Source organism: Euprymna scolopes, chromosome 18 (assembly GCF_053919585.1).
Source record: "Euprymna scolopes isolate OS-2025 chromosome 18, ASM5391958v1, whole genome shotgun sequence".
Taxonomy (NCBI): domain Eukaryota; kingdom Metazoa; phylum Mollusca; class Cephalopoda; order Sepiida; family Sepiolidae; genus Euprymna; species Euprymna scolopes.
This window is the reverse complement of record NC_136499.1, coordinates 112,307,126-112,329,066: the sequence shown is the minus strand read 5'-3', so window position 1 is coordinate 112,329,066 and position 21,941 is coordinate 112,307,126. Positions and strand designations below refer to the sequence as shown.

General features: G+C 33.9%; 1 protein-coding gene across 3 annotated transcripts in view; it reads right to left on the bottom strand.

Annotated features, from left to right (window-relative positions):
* LOC145297770 (uncharacterized) overlaps nucleotides 1-21,941 on the bottom strand; it is a 576,130-nt gene that overhangs the window by 413,777 nt on the left and 140,412 nt on the right. For all 3 annotated transcript variants that reach the window (XM_080144014.1, XM_080144016.1, XM_080144015.1), the window contains exon 3: nucleotides 21,567-21,648. In XM_080144014.1, the coding sequence (XP_080000140.1) occupies nucleotides 21,567-21,648 (82 nt within the window). The remainder of the gene's footprint in view (nucleotides 1-21,566; nucleotides 21,649-21,941) is intronic.

The following is a 21,941-nucleotide window of genomic DNA, read 5'->3' as shown; positions in this document are numbered from 1 at the left end:
AAGTATTTTTGTTGTGGGATCCAAAGTTCTTATAAAGTCCCCTAGTTTACCGAACGTTTTCGGTCTCGGTTGACCATATTAAAAACTTGCAATAATTACCAACGACTAACAATGCTAGAAGCATTAATAATAAAAAGTAAAAACTCAACCATTAATAAAATAAACTTTGACAACAGCAGCGGAATTCTCCACCTATTCTAACACGATAAAGGTGAAGAGGAAGGGGAAAAATTCAAATTAGGCGAAACTACACATAGTAAATTAGTAATAAAAACAGTAAAACGACAGAGAACAAATCAATCAATAATAGGATGCACAGGAAGAACAACCCTGACGATGGTCAATCGAGACCGAAACGTTCGGTAAACGAGGGGACTTTATAAGAACTTTGGATCCCACAACAAAAATACTTGTACGAAAACAAGAAAAATTCGAAAGAAAGATCATAAAAAGGAGAACGAAGATCCTCTTCAATAAAATATGCGCAAATGTATATATATATATATATATATATATATATATATATATATATATATATATATATATATATATATATACAATTTTTTTTCCTTTTTTTCTTTGTACACATTTTTGTGAATTTTTCCATGGATTTCTGCCTTTGGATTATTATGGACCATCTTCTTCCAATTACGGGATTTCCTTGGATTTTACTTGTGCAAATGGAAATTCAATTAACTTTCTTGAAGTTATATATTTGGATTTTACCGTTACCGGATTATTTATCTTCCACCAGACTATCCATTCATGTGTAATCATCTTTTTCTTCACCATATTCCCTCTGCTTCATTTTTTTTGTTTTCAAATAAGATCTTTGACTTACTTGTTGTTTCATCAAATATTTTTGCATGCAAAATCCGATCCCGCATTTTGCTAATTCCTACCCTCTGATGAGAAGGGAAGTATTTCTTCGAAACTCCGCGGATTATCTAGTGTTTCCTTTTCAGATTAAATATGTGTTTAACTCATTTCAAAGTGTTTTTTTAACATGTTTTATTAACTGTTTGCTCGTACACATATATATATATATATATATATATATATAGATAGATAGATAGATAGATAGATATTATTATTATTATTATTATTATTATATAAAGCTGAATGTGTGTGTGTGTGTGTGTGTGTGTGTGTGTGTGTGTGTGTGTGTGTGTGTGTGTGTGTGTGTGGTCACGAATAGGCTCCTATATTGTTGACTATTTTAAAAAACTGATTACATATAATGATAGAAGATGTATCGAGACACAGGAATGGGTATGTTTGATCCTGCAGAACGGTGGTTCATTAAAATTGTGGGGTTAGCGTACGCACCTTGTCCACAAAGTATGTAAATAAAAAATTTAAGAATTAAAAAAAAACATTTACAAGTGTTTTTGATATAGATGTACATAAGAATACTTTAATAAGTATGTTTTAACTTAACTAGGGATGGTATAATAAAATTGTGGGGTCTGCGTTCGCGCCTGGTCTCCATAGAATGGAAATAGGCACAAACTTTACTAAAGACTTTTCATATCTATCTGCGTAAGTATACTTTGATAATTATGTTTCAGTTTAAAGAAATATGGTATAATAAAATTATGGGGTGTTCGTTCGCGCCGGACCTCCATAGAATGGAAATATGTCACAAAGTTTAACAAGGTTTTTTAATATAGATCCACAGAATATTGGGATAAGTGTTTCAGTGTGAACAGGTATGTTATAATAAATTATGGGGTTTATCTATTTTATTTTTACTTTCATCATATTTTGCTTTGGTTTTGATACCCCAAAATTTGAAGCTATCTCTTTACAACCCTTCCTTTTCATAACCTATCATACTTTCATAAATCAATGTCCATTTTCTGTAGGCTGTTTTTGAACCCAGTCAACGACGGGTACTTTTGCTAGTATATATATATATATATATATATATATATATATATATATATATATATATATATATATATATAACTTTTATTCCTCATGTTCATTTAATATATTTATTTGCTTCTGTTAATAGTGTTGAAATTTATTATCAACATGTAATCCAGAATACATTATATCGACATGTAATATTCTAAAAAATGTCACCAACATGTCGTATTCAAAAATACATGTCATCAACATGTGGTAATCAAAAATACATGTCCTGAACGTGTGGTACTCTAAATACATGTCGTCAACATGTGGTATTCAAAATACATTTCATTAAACTGCAATATTTTAAAATACATCAACATGTGGTATTCAAAAATACATGTCGTTAACATGTAGCATTCAAAAATACATTCATTAAACTGTAATATTTTAAAATACATCAACATGTGGTATTCAAAAATACATGTCGTTAACATGTAGTATTCAAAAATACATTTCATTAAACTGTAATATTTTAAAATACATCAACATGTGGTATTCAAAAATACATGTCGTTAACATGTGGTATTCAAAAATACATTTCATTAAACTGTAATATTTTAAAATACATCAACATGTGGTATTCAAAACTACATGCCATCAATATGTAGTATTCAAAACTACATGCCATCAATATGTAGTATTCAAAAATACATGTCATCAACATGTGGCATTCAAAAATACATATCCTTAAACTGTAATATTTAAAAATGCATGTCATCAGCATGTGGTATTTAAAAAGTCGAAATGGTTAACAAAATTATCAACAACTTTAAATTTCAAAAAGTTAAAACAAATTAATCAACTCAAAGCTCAGATAACTAAACTCATTACAGCGTAAGCTACCAAAACCCAGATACTGATATCGTAATTTAAAACCCCATAAACTACCCAAAATAGTGGGTAATATAAAACCGGATACTTATATGCAATGTAAAAACTCAATACCCAATCACTCCATCTCATAATTTCGCAATTTGCAAATAAAATAATAAATCAACTAACATAATCAACAAACTTATAACTCCGTATTTACCAAGTGAATATAGAGTAAAATCTATTACCCAAAAACCTCGTATAAATTCTTCAAGCCAAAAAAGTAAATAATAAAATTATTGCTTAACTGGATATCAAAGTTTATTCCCCAATGTCACAGTTTATGAAACAATCGACGTCATATTTATTAACATATGCAATAACATATCCTATCAAGGACTCGTGGCGCAGTGGTTAGAGTACTTGGAAAAATCAATTATAAGAAATTATATTCTCCTGAAGGTTGAAGGTTCAATCCTCAGTGTAGGCGACCGAAAAATACAATTGCGAATAACTTAGAACCTCTATCCAGTCATGGCTGGCTGTTACCCTCGTGAAGTAAATAAAGGGTTCTGCTCGAAATTCCGTCGAAATTCCCGAGTTTTACATAAACATTCCAGAGTTCGACAAGACATACTTGAAGAAGGTCGGAGGTTACATCGACCGAAACGTTGTGAAAATCACACCCAAGGTGAGAACAGTAGTCCGATGAATCTAAATAATACGAATAACCAATCCATATGTTAAAAATTCAGAAACGTCAAAACCTGAAAGGGTTTGTAATCTGCAGAAGTCCACTTTTATAATCATAAGGGAAACATTTATAGTCAAATTGATAGCGTGTCCATAGGTTCGTCCTGGTACAAATGTTCAGAAATTTTTACTTGTATAATATTGAAAAACAAGTAATTAATACAATTGCTACACCCTCTATTTACGTCAGATACGTGAACGATATTATAAGTTTGTACTTGTTCATTGTGTCGCTTTGCGAGCCGTCCAGGGTGTGTCGCTTGTGGGTTGTAGGATCGAGAGTATGTTTGCAAGTCTTCATGACAAACGAGTCTGTAGTGAGTTATGTCTCTCTCTCTCTCTCTCTTTGTAGGTAAGAACTCTCGTTGGTTCTCGCCAGCGGGATTGAAATCTCACAACCAAAATATCGCTCATCTACAATACCTTTATTTCAGCGAACAACAATAATGAAATAAATGGATTGCAAAACCCCTTTTTAAACAAACTCTGTGTGCATGTCCACCTATAAAATAAATATTAATAACACATTTCTAGACGTACTTACTGACCAACAGCGATGAACTCATTATCTATCTATATAAAAATAATACCTCCATTAATTCTTATGTGTTGAACTACTGAACGGAAGATCCATACTGCCATATAATCACAACAAATGAAAATCTAATAAACCAGGCTAAATTGGACTCAACCAGGAAAATATTCCTCAACGAATCATAAAAAACATTAAACAGGTCTTAATTAACAGCAAATTCCCTGGTAGATGAAACAACAAAAAGTATCGTTACAAACTTAGATAGAACCAATAGCAACTAGTCTAACAATTCTATCATTCACACATGTTTGCAGCATTAAGAATTGATTATATAATGTTAAATTGAATTTTGTAACTGAACCATATATTCAAACAGTATCGTGTTTGAATATATGGTTACTAGCAAAGATACCCGTGCTTCGCACGGAGCTTTGTTGCGCACTCGGGTACCAAAATCTGTGGGCACCTTTCCAGTAAGTTGATGTTGTAAGAGCAACGATTGCATAAGGTGATTAACATTTTAACTACCTCTTGTAGTGACTGAAATTCAATCAGGAACTTCACAAAACATTTTCATCAAAAAGGAAGGTTACTTGATGTTACATAGTAAATTTTTCATTGAAGTAATTTTCAACTCTTGCTTAAATTTTATCTTGCACATTCAATACTAAAAACTTACTACAATCAGATCATGTCAGTTTTTCCTCATATCCATTTCTCGAACTTTTCACTGAAGAGCCTCAGGGTAAACTACATTTCTGCTGCTTTGATTTGGAGCCAGAATGTAGAGTTTTTCTGAACTTCCTGTCCGGCTGATGGAGACGTAGAACATACCGTGACTGAAGCAGTCTGATGTCAAGTCTACGCCAATGGTGTTAAATGTCTGACCTTGACTTTTGTTTATGCTCATTGCAAAACACACCTTCACAGGAAATTGGAGTCTCCGGAATTTAAATGGAAGTTCTGAGTCCGATGGAACTAAGGGGATCCTTGGCAGTAGAACGGTTTCGCCTTTGTAGGGACCACAGGAAATGGTGGCCTCAAGTACATTGGTGTGCAATCTGGTGATAACACATCTGGTTCCGTTTGTTGTTTTTGGCGGTTCCAAGGATCGAAGAATCATGATTGGCGATCCAATTTTGAGATTTAAAATGTGTGGAGGCATTCCAGATATCTCCAAAGAGTTTAAAAACTCCACAGGGTAGTGAACAGCTTCATATTCATTAGTAGCCGAATCAACTGACTTGTATTGCTTTGTGTCTCCTGGAAATTCATCCATTATTGAATTGTTCAAATGATTCACATTGCTGTTTTATGGCGAAATAATAGCCCTCTCAGCAAGCCAATCCGGTGATTTTCAATTGTTTTGCAGGTCTGGGTACACTTTGTCTTTCAGTTGCTTCTGATTACCGACACATTTACCAAGCGCAGTTGGAATCTTAATTGTGTCAGGTGAAGAAGTGATAGGAAACTGACCATTACCGATTTGGAGAAGCAATTTTGAGAAGTCTGCTGCAGCTGTGTTATCAGAGATATAGGCTCTCATATTAGTAGTCAGTCTCTTCACTATAACGTGCCTCCAGAGATAGGATTGTTTCAAACTTGCATTGACAATGTTAGCCCTTGTGCCATTTTTAACCACTGGGAGGATTTGACGGAAATCACCGCAAAATAAGGTTGGAATGCCACCCATGGGATTCTTGTTTCCTGTGATGTCTTGCAGTGTTCGGTCAATTGCTTCATAAGCACTCTTGTGCGTCATTGGGGCTTCGTCTACAATGATTGCAGAGGTGTCTCTAATTACATTTGCCAAGGCTGAGTTACCAGTAATTTTGTAAACTGGCTGATCCATTTGATGAGTATCCAAGGGTACTTTAAAAGTGCTGTGAAGAGTGCGGCCACCTTGTAGTAGAGTAGCAGCAATGCCACTGGATGCTGTTGCAAGCACAATCTTTCTCATGGATCTAATCTTTGCAAGGATCAAATTGATTACAAAAGTCTTGCCCGTACCACCTGGAGCATCAAGAAACATCATGTTTTTGTTCATTTCACCTTGTGCTTCCAACATTGCCATGAATGAATTGTAAACTTCTCTTTGAGAATCGGTCAGTTTTTCTTGCATATTTTCTGCTTGTAGGGAAAGTTCTTCAAGATTATAAGTAACTTCACGTTGATACTCTCTCGCGAGTCTTTCATCTCTCCCTTGCGTTGGTGCAGGTAATCCATAGCTTGCCAATGGTTGACCGCACATAAGGAGAACTTTTTCTTCAATTAGACAAAGAGTTTTATTGTAGATGTCCTCATTAAAATCTGCTTCTGGATTGTTAACTTCTTGCCTGTATCTGTGAAGAATGTCTTCAGATATTACATCACGAAAAGCCATCCGGATCTCAAGAGGATTTCTTGGCTCACAGGCTGTTAAAATTATCACAAATAGGCTTCGCAAATTTGAAGGTGATTGAGTGGCACTTGCCTCTCCTACTGCTTGATGCAAGTGATGGTCATTTTCTAGAAGGCCTTGAGCAAGGCACGCTGCTCTGTATGTTTCAAACACCTGACCATTGTATGCTCGCAAATTTTGAAATGAAGTTGGACCAGCAACCTCATTGAGCAACAGGCGTAAGAAATAACACTCCCCTGCTTTTGGACTAATCGTGTAGATTCTCCCAATGCATGGTGCCTTCCATACATCATCATTTTCAGTACCTTCAACTTGTACCCCACGCATTCTTCTCATCCATTTCTTTGTCGATTTGTTCCAAGTGTAAAACTCAGGGACTTCTACGTATTTGAGACCCCTTGCAAAGTCATCCTCATGGCAGAGTTGAAAAAATGCTGTCAAAGTTGTGGCAGGCGGTGGACCTTGGGCTCGTTCCAGAGCAGTATCAGCTGAGAACATGACATGCTGCCCATTTTCAAGATGAACAGAAAGTTGTACAATTGGGGAGAAATGTTCATGGATGGGATGTTCCAATATCCTCCAGGCCGCCTCTGAACTGCCGACATACCTTGCATTCTGGAACTGCTGGATCTCATCCACAATGTGACTTTGTACTTGGCCTTGTTGGTTAGCTGCTCCATCAGTTCTTTGTAGTTCAAACACTGCTTGATCACATCCTTTATTCACGTATTTGAGGACATATTTGATGCTTTGGATCGAGCTGCAAATTTCTACGTTAATGTGAGCGTTGAACTGCTGAAGGAGGACCTTGTTGTACGGAACAATCCACTGGTTTGTTATTTCTTGATTAACATACCGACCATTTCTCTTCATCCTTATTGTACCAGTCTGGCCTCCATCTTCTGGTTTTCTTCGCCTGTACTTGGGGTAAGAGTCTTGGCCTTGCTTGGTACACTGAAGAAATTCTTTTGGGTATTTTTTGGAACATTTGTTGTCAATCATACATGGACAATTTGGATTAAATGGTCCACAAGGTCCATGCACCATATGTGCCATCACTTTAGCATGAAGATCAGGATCTTCCTCTTTGTCAGGGATCTCTGCAGATATGCAGAGATCCATTTTTTCTGGTAGAAGTTTGTCCTCTGGGGCCTGCCAGGTGAGGATGTGTGCATGCGGCAGTCCTCTTTTTTGATATTCAATACTGTACAGGAAAGCCCTCAACCTGCCAAATCCTCCCTTTTTAATAAATTCAAGTAACTTTTTTAGCTTCTGCCTGAAAACCCTGGCAACAATATCTGGACGATCCTGAGGGTCTTGCCCTTGAAGACAATTTTCTGTAATTTCTGTCCACTTTGGATTTGTTGTGAACGTGATGAAGAGGTCGGCTCGGCCCATTCGCCGAACATATGCCATGGCATCACTTTGACGCTCAAACATGTATCGAGGGCTTCCTGTATAAGTTGCCGGAAGTACAACTCGTTGACCAAACTGTTCTGGATTCCCATCCTCCCTAAGAATTGAATCTCTCAAGTTGCTATAATTGTCAGCTCTCAGGGTCTGTTGCTCACGCCTCAGGAACTGTAAACGTTCTGTTTCAATCTTGCAGTACACATCCACCAGCCATTGTTGAAATAGCCTTCGGTACCAGAGAAAATAGTTTCCAGGCCGAGTCATTAAATGGTACGAATAAAATTGCTGTTGGGTAACTTTTCGCCCATTGGATGCCTTCATGTAGATGTTGTAAGATGGAGAACCATAGGGGTACATTAACGGGTACATTAAAGTATCGTAGAGGGGATGTAGTTCGGAGATCCGTTTTAATGTATCATTTCTAAAATGCAAGACAATATCCCGGTTAGCTGTTGGTTCATTCTCCATTAATATTCCAATCTCATACATTGTTGTTGGAGCATTGAATCGCCGTGGATGCTCTTCTTGCGGCCTTCGGTCTTCCCTTATGACAACTTTATGTTCTACCAAGTGTTCTTCTTCAATCCTCTCCTTTGTTGTTTTCAGCTGACAAACGAAGCTGTTGTTCTCATGTAAAAATTCAGTCAGACTTTGGAGAATGTCTCTATTGAGTCTACTGTCACGTCCCCGATTATGTAGTTCCTCTTCCAGACTATCCAAGAAGTAGACTTGAATAAACTTTGCTGTTTCATCTTCAGGTGGTAAAAGACTCCCAATCTGGTGGCAAACCTGGCCTCGAATTCTAAAAGAAGGATTCCACCCATGTACTGCCGCAATTTTGTGACCAAATGATGTCATTGCAAAACAATTGTTATAACTGCGTAGATTTTGCAGAAAATCTTTAGAGATGGGACCATTGCCGGAGAGCAAATCTTGAAGCAACTGAGGCAGTGGTGGAAAGCTATCAAGCACAACTTTGCCAGAAGAACAACAACCAGGGGTTTCTCCTTTAAATTTTACAGCTGAGCAATGTTGACATACTTTGTCCATTTTTCCTATATCAGCTGTAGTGAGAGAGTCATTTTTGTTGTAGAGCAATCCTTTTCTATTGCAGTGTTCTATTTCATGGTGTCTCAAAGCAGTCATTCGTTGTCTAGCTGCCTCGTTTTCTGTCAATTGCTGGGGCAAAGTCATACTCTCTCTCCATGCAGCCTCTCGTTGTTGCCCTTGGTATAGGCGAAAGCTTCGTTGGGTTTCCGATTCATTCTGATGTCGTTGAGCCACTCTCAACTGACCTTGTGTACGTCTACTTACCTCATATAATTCATTCGATCGTAATATTGCTTCTCTTTCCAGTGCATATCTTTGCCTTTCTTGAATTTCATCTTGTGATGAATTTAACCGCCTTACAGCATGTCTAGTTCTGTCAGCTTCACGTTGGGTTTCTCTTTCCAAATCTGACAGTCTTGCTCTCCTTTCTCTTTGACGTATCCTGTTAAGTTCTAGACGTCTTTCTCTATCTGAATTGTTTTCATTGGAGCGAATTGCAGCAACTCTTAGTCTATTAGCTTCCAATCTTTCCATTCTTTCTTCCTCACTTTCGTTTCTACTTCGTTTGGGTGGCATAATTTCGGTTTTAAACGGAATTGTTTAACGATATTAATGATTGTAAATTAATTAAGCGTAAAGGTAATGTATACTAACTGAAATGGACGAACTATAAATAATATTTCTGAATAGTACAATTATAAAGAATTATATTGTACCTATTTACTATGCCTCCCCACGGGACAGAGTTAGACACCAGGGTCGTTTTTTAACGTGGAGAAAAGGTACAAAAATAAAAATTGTCTCAGTCGTGAAGGATTTCTCCTCCACCGAAAGAGAACAAGAAAATGAAGTGCAGCATCTGAAGAACAGATACTACACTTTGATCTTGACCAAAAGGAATGAATAAAAGCGACCTACGTGTGACTCATTACTTCCGGGTGTAAACGTCACAGTCTAAAAGTAATAATTAAAAAAAAAAAGTAAATGTAAAATAAATGTAATACCAACTTAGGTTAACTAAGTAAACAGTACAATTAAAACAGTTCTATTAAAACAAATAATTACTAAGATCTAGGTAATTGTTAGTCTCATTGTTATGGTTTTAAAGAAAAAAATGTGTAAAAAAAGTTCTGCTTTTGTGAGTACGTGTATTTCTTTTAAATTACATAACCTTTTTATTTTATTATTTATATCTCTTTTAAATTTATATATTTTGTTAGTAAACTGGAAGAAATTCAGTTGAATAAAACCTTGTTCGTGTTCTTTACGTTAAACTCATATTTTTATAAAAGGTTCATCCGGTTTAAAGAAAGCACTAAGTTTAAATAAGACTGGAAATAACTAATTCAATATATAAATAGAAAAATGAAATAAATATAAGCTTTAAGTCTTAAGATAGTAATAATCAAAATGTAATAAATTATTTGTAGTTCAAATCTATGATAAGACAGGCTTTCGAAATAGGCTCGACCAGAAAGATTAAATTGGAACGAAATTATAATCTCCGTGCCATTTTCAAAACAACCCCACAAAAGTAACGGTATCCTGCAGTTGGTTAAATTACAATGGTTGTAAGAAAAATGTAAAAGAAAATGCGCTTATCTGTTTATTTTGACCTGTTTTATTTAATTAAAAAAAAATTGGCTATAACTGGAAGAGAGCGTTATGTTTTGGGGGTTGTTTAAAAAATAGAATGGAAATAAAGTTAGTTCCGTTTTAATTGTGTTTAATTGCGGCAAGCGCTAACAAAATCGAAAAATCACTGTTTACATTCGAAATGTTAACTTTTATAGGTTTACAGGTTTGCTGACAAGGCTGGGGGTGTTTAATACAATTATTTTACTAAATTGATTTTTTTCATTTAAAAATAAAATTATTTATTTTTTAATAAAGTTTTAATTTAAAATATTTGTTTTTGTTTATTTATATAAAATTACGATAGTTGAATTGTATTCTTTCAATTATATTGGCAAGTAAAATATAAAAGATTAAAACGGAACGAAATTGAAATTTCCATTACATTTTCAATACAATCCCAAAACATAAAGCTTTGCTCGCCAATGAATTGTTTTGATAATATACGTAAAGTGAAATAAATCGAATATAAAATTAAATGAAAATATATTAAATAATTAAATGTTAAATAGATTTTGTAAATAGTACAGTTGAAATGATTAGAATATTTCCAATATGTAATAAGGTCGAGGTAATTAGTTAAAGAGATTTAATATAATGTGATATGCAAATGAGCATAAGTCATTCGATATGGGGGTGGTTTGTAGACTAGTATATAAAGAAATTAGGCATAGATTCTTATGTCTCCTATAACAGAAACATCCTAAAATGGGTTCTAATGTTTCTCTACCAGGAGAGATCTACCCTCTTACCTCCTTTATATTTCATTGATGATGGAGAGCTGTACACACAGACAGAAACACACGAACCCTATTACTTTATAAATATACTAGCAAAGATACCCGTGCTTCGCACGGAGCTTTGTTGCGCACTCGGGTACCAAAATCTGTGGGCACCTTTCCAGTAAGTTGATGTTGTAAGAGCAACGATTGCATAAGGTGATTAACATTTTAACTACCTCTTGTAGTGACTGAAATTCAATCAGGAACTTCACAAAACATTTTCATCAAAAAGGAAGGTTACTTGATGTTACATAGTAAATTTTTCATTGAAGTAATTTTCAACTCTTGCTTAAAGTTTATCTTGCACATTCAATACTAACAACTTACCACAATCAGATCATGTCAGTTTTTCCTCATATCCATTTCTCGAACTTTTCACTGAAGAGCCTCAGGGTAAACTACATTTCTGCTGCTTTGATTTGGAGCCAGAATGTAGAGTTTTTCTGAACTTCCTGTCCGGCTGATGGAGACGTAGAACATACCGTGACTGAAGCAGTCTGATGTCAAGTCTACGCCAATGGTGTTAAATGTCTGACCTTGACTTTTGTTTATGCTCATTGCAAAACACACCTTCACAGGAAATTGGAGTCTCCGGAATTTAAATGAAAGTTCTGAGTCCGATGGAACTAAGGGGATCCTTGGCAGTAGAACGGTTTCGCCTTTGTAGGGACCACAGGAAATGGTGGCCTCAAGTACATTGGTGTGCAATCTGGTGATAACACATCTGGTTCCGTTTGTTGTTTTTGGCGGTTCCAAGGATCGAAGAATCATGATTGGCGATCCAATTTTGAGGTTTAAAATGTGTGGAGGCATTCCAGATATCTCCAAAGAGTTTAAAAACTCCACAGGGTAGTGAACAGCTTCATATTCATTAGTAGCCGAATCAACTGACTTGTATTGCTTTGTGTCTCCTGGAAATTCATCCATTATTGAATTGTTCAAATGATTCACATTGCTGTTTAATGGCGAAATAATAGCCCTCTCAGCAAGCCAATGCGGTGATTTTCCATTGTTTTGCAGGTCTGGGTACACTTTGTCTTTCAGTTGCTTCTGATTACCGACACATTTACCAAGCGCAGTTGGAATCTTAATTGTGTCAGGTGAAGAAGTGATAGGAAACTGACCATTACCGATTTGGAGAAGCAATTTTGAGAAGTCTGCTGCAGCTGTGTTATCAGAGATATAGGCTCTCATATTAGTAGTCAGTCTCTTCACTATAACGTGCCTCCAGAGATAGGATTGTTTCAAACTTGCATTGACAATGTTAGCCCTTGTGCCATTTTTAACCACTGGGAGGATTTGACGGAAATCACCGCAAAATAAGGTTGGAATGCCACCCATGGGATTCTTGTTTCCTGTGATGTCTTGCAGTGTTCGGTCAATTGCTTCATAAGCACTCTTGTGCGTCATTGGGGCTTCGTCTACAATGATTGCAGAGGTGTCTCTAATTACATTTGCCATGGCTGAGTTACCAGTAATTTTGCAAACTGGCTGATCCATTCGATGAGTATCCAAGGGTACTTTAAAAGTGCTGTGAAGAGTGCGGCCACCTTGTAGTAGAGTAGCAGCAATGCCACTGGATGCTGTTGCAAGCACAATCTTTCTCATGGATCTAATCTTTGCAAGGATCAAATTGATTACAAAAGTCTTGCCCGTACCACCTGGAGCATCAAGAAACATCATGTTTTTGTTCATTTCACCTTGTGCTTCCAACATTGCCATGAATGAATTGTAAACTTCTCTTTGAGAATCGGTCAGTTTTTCTTGCATATTTTCTGCTTGTAGGGAAAGTTCTTCAAGATTATAAGTAACTTGTTGAAATAGCCTTCGGTACCAGAGAAAATAGTTTCCAGGCCGAGTCATTAAATGGTACGAATAAAATTGTTGTTGGGTAACTTTTCGCCCATTGGATGCCTCCATGTAGATGTTGTAAGATGGAGAACCATAGGGGTACATTAACGGGTACATTAAAGTATCGTAGAGGGGATGTAGTTCGGAGATCCGTTTTAATGTATCATTTCTAAAACGCAAGACAATATCCCGGTTAGCTGTTGGTTCATTCTCCATTAATATTCCAATCTCATACGTTGTTGTTGGAGCATTGAATCGCCGTGGATGCTCTTCTTGCGGCCTTCGGTCTTCCCTTATGACAACTTTATGTTCTACCAAGTGTTCTTCTTCAATCCTCTCCTTTGTTGTTTTCAGCTGACAAATGAAGCTGTTGTTCTCATGTAAAAATTCAGTCAGACTTCGGAGAATGTCTCTATTGAGTCTACTGTCACGTCCCCGATTATGTAGTTCCTCTTCCAGACTATCCAAGAAGTAGACTTGAATAAACTTTGCTGTTTCATCTTCAGGTGGTAAAAGACTCCCAATCTGGTGGCAAACCTGGCCTCGAATTCTAAAAGAAGGATTCCACCCATGTACTGCCGCAATTTTGTGACCAAATGATGTCATTGCAAAACAATTGTTATAACTGCGTAGATTTTGCAGAAAATCTTTAGAGATGGGACCATTGCCGGAGAGCAAATCTTGAAGCAACTGAGGCAGTGGTGGAAAGCTATCAAGCACAACTTTGCCAGAAGAACAACAACAACCAGGGGTTTCTCCTTTAAATTTTACAGCTGAGCAATGTTGACATACTTTGTCCATTTTTCCTATATCAGCTGTAGTGAGAGAGTCATTTTTGTTGTAGAGCAATCCTTTTCTATTGCAGTGTTCTATTTCATGGTGTCTCAAAGCAGTCATTCGTTGTCTAGCTGCCTCGTTTTCTGTCAATTGCTGGGGCAAAGTCATACTCTCTCTCCATGCAGCCTCTCGTTGTTGCCCTTGGTATAGGCGAAAGCTTCGTTGGGTTTCCGATTCATTCTGATGTCGTTGAGCCACTCTCAACTGACCTTGTGTACGTCTACTTACCTCATATAATTCATTCGATCGTAATATTGCTTCTCTTTCCAGTGCATATCTTTGCCTTTCTTGAATTTCATCTTGTGATGAATTTAACCGCCTTACAGCATGTCTAGTTCTGTCAGCTTCACGTTGGGTTTCTCTTTCCAAATCTGACAGTCTTGCTCTCCTTTCTCTTTGACGTATCCTGTTAAGTTCTAGACGTCTTTCTCTATCTGAATTGTTTTCATTGGAGCGAATTGCAGCAACTCTTAGTCTATTAGCTTCCAATCTTTCCATTCTTTCTTCCTCACTTTCGTTTCTACTTCGTTTGGGTGGCATAATTTCGGTTTTAAATGGAATTGTTTAACGATATTAATGATTGTAAATTAATTAAGCGTAAAGGAAATGTATACTAACTGAAATGGACGAACTATAAATAATATTTCTGAATAGTACAATTATAAACAATTATATTGTAGCAAAAATGAATAAAAGCGACCTACTTGTGACTCATTACTTCCGGGTGTAAACGTCACAGTCTAAAAGTAATAATTAAAAAAAAAAGTAAATGTAAAATAAATGTAATACCAACTTAGGTTAACTAATATATGTAAACAGTACAATTAAAACAGTTCTATTAAAACAAATAATTACTAAGATCTAGGTAATTGTTAGTCTCATTGTTATGGTTTTAAAGAAAAAAATGTGTAAAAACAATTCTGCTTTTGTGAGTACGTGTATTTCTTTTAAATTACATAACCTTTTTATTTTATTATTTATATCTCTTTTAAATTTATATATTTTGTTAGTAAACTGGAAGAAATTCAGTTGAATAAAACCTTGTTCGTGTTCTTTACGTTAAACTCATATTTTTATAAAAGGTTCATCCGGTTTAAAGAAAGCACTACGTTTAAATAAGACTGGAAATAACTAATTCAATATATAAATAGAAAAATGAAATAAATATAAGCTTTAAGTCTTAAGATAGTAATAATCAAAATGTAATAAATTATTTGTAGTTCAAATCTATGGTAAGACAGGCTTTCGAAATAGGCTCGACCAGAAAGATTAAATTGGAACGAAATTATAATCTCCGTGCCATTTTCAAAACAACCCCACAAACGTAACGGTATCCTGCAGTTGGTTAAATGACAACGTTGGTTGTAAGACAAATGTAAAAGAAAATGCGCTTATCTGTTTATTTTGACCTGTTTTATTTAATTAAAAAAAAATTGGCTATAACTGGAAGAGAGCGTTATGTTTTGGGGGTTGTTTAAAAAATAGAATGGAAATAAAGTTAGTTCCGTTTTAATTGTGTTTAATTGCGGCAAGCGCTAACAAAATCGAAAAATCACTGTTCACATTCGAAATGTTAACTTTTATAGGTTTACAGGTTTGCTGACAAGGCTGGGGGTGTTTATTTAGAAAGTCATACTTAACATGGGGAGGTTGGGATGTTTAATACAATTATTTTACTAAATTGATTTTTTTCATTTAAAAATAAAATTATTTCTTTTTTAATAAAGTTTTATTTTAAAATATTTGTTTTTGTTTATTTATATAAAATTACGATAGTTGAATTGTATTCTTTCAATTATATTGGCAAGTAAAATATAAAAGATTAAAACGGAACGAAATTGAAATTTCCATTACATTTTCAATACAATCCCAAAACATAAAGCTTTCCTCACCAAAAAATTGTTTTAGCAGTAGAAGAAATTGATAATTATGCACTGTAAGAACCAAGCTGTAATATGGGCATTAAAGTAAAATTTTATCCAACTTTTGTACTGGGAAAATAATATCTACGAAAGTATTCAGTTGCGAAGTGTTTGAATATCAGATTCGTTGTCGGCGATTATTCCGAAACCTTGTAAAAAAAATATTGGGGGGGGGCGTAATTCTTGTAATATGATGTTTTAAATATTTTTTTAGGTTAAATTAAGGTTTCACGATATTTTGTAAATAAGCAGATCATCTAAATAAAAAATATGAAAATTATTTGAAACTTTAAACTATTTTCAAGAGTTAACAATTTTTATTTATTTTAAACATTATTTTTTTTAGCTAAAATTGAAGTTTCACGATATAATTTTTTTTTTAATTGTTAGTTGGAAGCACAAAATAAGTTACAAAACATCTTTGCCTTCATGGCTTTCAAAATAGTAACGTTAATATTTCAGAACGGTACCACAAATACCGAAGGAACTGAACTGTCTATATTATTGGTAAGTGGTAAATTTTCACAATATAAATTTATAGGAATATAAACAGAACAGTGATATAAAAAATAATTTTGAAAGAAATATTGTTCACAAACCTTTTTTAATATTAATTTCAATTTTTTAATGTTGTATTAACTTAAAATCCAGCAGTTGATAGAGCAAACGTAGATATGTCTGTAGGTTTGGTAGCGTGCGGAAAGAATACGTTATTATTTCGAAAGGCATTCATAGTGTGAGGAGGGGGGTGGGAATTTAAATAAATATTGTGAAATTTCAAGTTTAGATAAAAAAAATGTATTAATAAAGTTATGCTTAAAATAAATAAAAATTATTGTTTATTTTTGAAAATAGGTTTAAAAAAAGTGTGGTCGACCTAGACGAGAGGATCCAAAATGGCCGACCAGGACTGAGATATGACACGTGCCGTTGTTTCCTTAATAAATTATTTCAGTTAGGAAAAAAAAAAATTATCTGACAATTCATCGGCTCTAGCTGAAATAATTTATTAAGGAAACAACGGCTCGAGCTTATACTAATAAATAGCAACTTACACACAATTCATCGGCTCTAGCTGAAATAATTTATTAAGGAAACAACGGCTCGAGCTTATACTAATAAATAGCAACTTACACACAAATAAATGTTAAATAATAATGAAACCTTACCAAAACAAAACGAAGTAAAAAAAAAAAAAATATCTGACAATTCATCGGCTCTAACTGAAATAATTTATTAAGGAAACAACGGCACGTGTCATATCTCAGTCCTGGTCGGCCATTTTGGATCCTCTCGTCTAGGTCGACCAAAAGTGTTAATGCGTAAGCACCAGAAGTTAAAATTATAAACATTTTCATATTGTTATTTTTTTAAAAAGGTAAATTTAATAATAAAAATAAGTGGAAAAAAAATCCAATAAAAAGAAAAATATCTATTACAGACAACATGTAATGACGTAAATCTCCGATTGCACAAACAGTAAACCTTTCAGATAATATACGTAAAGTGAAATAAATCGAATATAAAATTAAATGAAAATATATTAAATAATTAAATGTTAAATAGATTTTGTAAATAGTACAGTTGAAATGATTAGAATATTTCCAATATGTAATAAGGTTGAGGTAATTAGTTAAAGAGATTTAATATAATGTGATATGCAAATGAGCATAAGTCATTCGATATGGGGGTGGTTTGTAGAATAGTATATAAAGAAATTAGGCAAAGATTCTTATGTCTCCTATAACAGAAACATCCTAAAATGGGTTCTAATGTTTCTCTACCAGGAGAGATCTACCCTCTTACCTCCTTTATATTTCATTGATGATGGAGAACTGTACACACAGACAGAAACACACGAACCCTATTACTTTATAAAAATATAGATAGAAGTTACAAAATTCAATTAAGTGGCAGTTTTTAGTCATTTAGAACTGCTTTAAAGCTTCGCCGCTCACTCATTTTTTGACCAAATTTCAAACAATCATTACACTTTGTAGATCACATTCTCAGCTATATTGTGAAACAACATTTTCAATTTTAGTTCAGTAAAACAAAAGTTATGATGAATTTTCTGGTGTCCAAAATCGTAAAAATATGTAAAAAGGTGAGCGACGCATTTTATGACTGATTTTCATAGCAACCACGTCGCTTCAGTGACTACTGTTGCTGCTAATTCGAAAAGAGAAGTAACAAGTGAAACAGAGAGAATGAAAGGATGAAAGGGAGATAATTGGAGGATTTTATTGAAAGCAGACGAGTGCCGTACATTGTTATTGCATATGTGTTTATGGGGGCGAAACAACAAGACTGAAATTAAACAAAGAACAAGTGAATTTATCCTGGAATCCTGGAAAAAAACATGGATTACAATAGAGAAATGCGAGCATGAAGAGTAATTTGATTAAGCTTAAACATGGAAAAGTAAAGGACTAGTTGTTAAAACTGGAAAAGAAAAAGACAAGATGTTCTAGTAAAAAATATAATAAATTTATAACTTAAAATATTGCAGCATTAAGAATTTTTTTAAAATTCAATTTCTAACATTATATAATCAATTCTTAATGCTACAATATTTTAAGTTATAAATTTATTATATTTTTTACTAGATATCTTGTTCTTTACTTGTCCAGTTTTTACAACTAGTCCTTTACTTTTCCATGTTTAAGCTAAACCATATTCTTTTTCATGTTCGCATTTTTCTATTGTAATCCATGATATATTCTACCAAGAAATTACAAATTCCATCAAAAACAAAGCGAAATTCACAAGATTAAATTCATTGTAAATTACATTGCTAAAATAATTTATTATTAAATTATTCCCCATATTACAATGCATATTATTTAATTCTGAGAAAATAGATTAAAAGACAAAGATCCACTATTTATTTTTTTGAAAGGAAAAGAAAAAAACTTGTCATACAAGAGGGATGATTCTTACTTTTATTTCAGGAAGGTAAACGTCGATTTAAAATTCGCTCTCTTTCTGCCTCTAACTATATGGATGCTCCCTATCTTGGGTTGAGCATATTGGGAAGTGATATATAATTGTCGGTTAGCGTACTAAGCGATGCTCTTTGTGTAAACAAATAGAGCTTAGGCGTTTGGACAATGTCAAATATTGTTAATTCACTAACCGCATAGCAGCAATCGAATAGCGTAACGGTTAGAAGCGCCAACTGTTGTTTGGGAGGTTGAGTTTCCTGGCTTGAGTTAGTTAATGAGCTGTGATATAGCGAAACAGTACTGTATGTGGATAACTATATATATATATATATATATATATATATATATATATATTTATATAAGGAGATTAGAACAATAGTCTAAAGAGCAGAGTGTATTTTTATGTAATAGTGAAATTACTAGTTTAATTAAAATACAGGAAAGAAAAAGTGCTCGTTGTAATTTAGATATATAATAAGCTCGATAGGTAAATATCCTAGAGCTAATTTAATATTTAGTAATGTGATTGATAATTTCAAAATTAAATTATAATTAAATTAAAAATCCGTTTCATAAGAAGGAACAACAACAAAATCAATTATCTGTACGATCGTTTCGGAAAACAGTATTTTTATTGTGGTAGACATCAAGTTACGGACAATAATTATTATATATAGTCTTTTATTAAACAAGGTTTCCTCGTCAGCAAATATTGTGAAGGGTTTTTATTAAATATAAAAGACACCATAAATAAACCTAGCATTAAAAGTAAGACAGATGTATCTGGAAAAAATTACAATAAAGGTATGGATTTAAACTTGATAAGAAAATTAATATGGGTTAGAGATAGAACTAAAATAGAGATTTGGTTTAAGCACTATATTATACATACACACATACACAAATATATACATGCATATATATATGAAAAAATAGACACATATATACATATACATAGATATACAGATATATACATAAAAATACAGGTACAAATATTTACCTTTTAATTTTTCGCCTTTTGAAATCAGGAACTATGGTTAAAGTACTCATATAGATGTTTGCTATAGCTTTTAAGCTTATGGAATGATAAATTTTTAGAAGAACGCCCGTGCAATAATTTATTTCCGTTAGCATATTTTTGATTTAAAGACGCCACGGTTTATAATTCGAAAGAAAATGTATGTTAATGTTATTTGTATAATTTAATAATGCAAGGGCGATAATTAGTCATATTTTCTTTAATTAAATGATAAAAGGGGGATAATTAGTCTAACTTAATTTATTACAGAATAATAAAAAAAATTGTAATCTATTTTTACTAATAAGTAATTTTTAATGATTTAGGGTGGTTTATATTTATTAAATTTAAACCAACGTTTATGACTGCATGTGAAGATTAGTTCCTGTCTTGAATTTAATAGGGTTGTTGCATTTTTTATATCTTCATATTTCAAAATTTTTAGGGTCTCTTTTGTACATAGTGCACAGAATTTATCTCCTGGTTTATATGGTTTGCAAGATTCAATTACTCGCCATTTCAACTTGAAAGAAATATTGCTATTTTTTAGTTGCCAAATATAGTTGGATAGAGTAGTTTCGTTTGACAGAGAGTTATTTTTAAAAGAATATTTGTGCGTTGAAATATATATATATATATATATATATATATATATATATATATATATATATATATATATTACTAAACACAAACAAAAGTTATAGCTCGTGGACTTAGAATGAGTAGTTTATGCCTAATTGATTGTTCAATATGGTTAAATTTGTGCTCAATTTTACATTAAATGCTAACCCCTATTAATTTTCAACTATGCATCGAACGGATACCATAATATTTAGTTTGCTGCACATTATCATCACAAAGGCCAATGCAAAAATTCCAGCCAGATCAGCCCAGTAGTTTCTGATAAAACTTAAAGTATGTGTGGTACTGTTGTGACGAATCCTTATTAACCTTTTACTGTGCATATCATAAAACATACCATAATATTTGGGAGAGAACTTGAATGCCTACTAGACACTGTCCTCGAGTGTCTAAGGTCTCTCTGTACAGGGGTTTGTCAGAAAAATCTGGCATGAGGATACTTTTTCCATAGAAGTAAACCCTGACCAAATATTCAAAATCACATAGTATTCGTAGCCCAAATAAGATCTCCTCACTACGGCTACCCCACAGCTTTTCCGAGGAATGGGGCACCTTTTCCAAGTGATATTACCTCAAGTAATAGCACGAAGCTGGATACTCCACTAGACTAGATTAATACTTGTCCTGGAATCCAGTAAGACCAAGAGACCAACATGAAAGATATACTACAACATATAAAATGGTTAATTGGGGAGAGGAAATTATGTTCTTAATTCTTTACTAACTCAGTGCTTGAGAGATAAAAGACCTTGAATGGAACATTCGAATATCTGTGTATCTCATAAAGACTTCAAGTGTTAGCCCCTGGTTGTGGGCCCCTTGATATCTGAGAACTTCGACTGAAGTAAAATAAAACACAAATGCAATACTTACTTCGTTGCTGTGCATAATGCAACACATACCATAATACTTAATTCGCTGCACCTTATCAGAACGGCCCATACCAATTTTTTAATTAGATCCGCTCAGTAGTTTCCAAGAAAAAAATAGAATGAACAGACTAAGAGAAATATAGTATAGATATGCAGGATAAGTAATCACTATACCTTTTGCAATAATCTCGTGCAACATCCCAAGGAACGGTTTTGTTGACAGATTTGTAGCACATGTAGTTGATATTCGTCCATCCTAAAATAGAAAAGAAAATCAGAAATATTTATATTAATTAGTAGCATTGTAGCTTCACAAATTTAACGTAAATATAAATTGTCAAATGCAGAACATAACGTCCTTGTAATCCACAGGGTTCGGCACCATTTTACGAATGCAGACATCTGATTGGTTGGTTTTGGGTCATGTGACATAAATAATTTGAAGCGATATCTGAATGTATACGGGGCGCTTATATAACCTTTAATCAGAAGGTAGGTGTTCACTTTATGATATAAGCGAGCACTTATAGTCAATGACCTTGTGTCTGA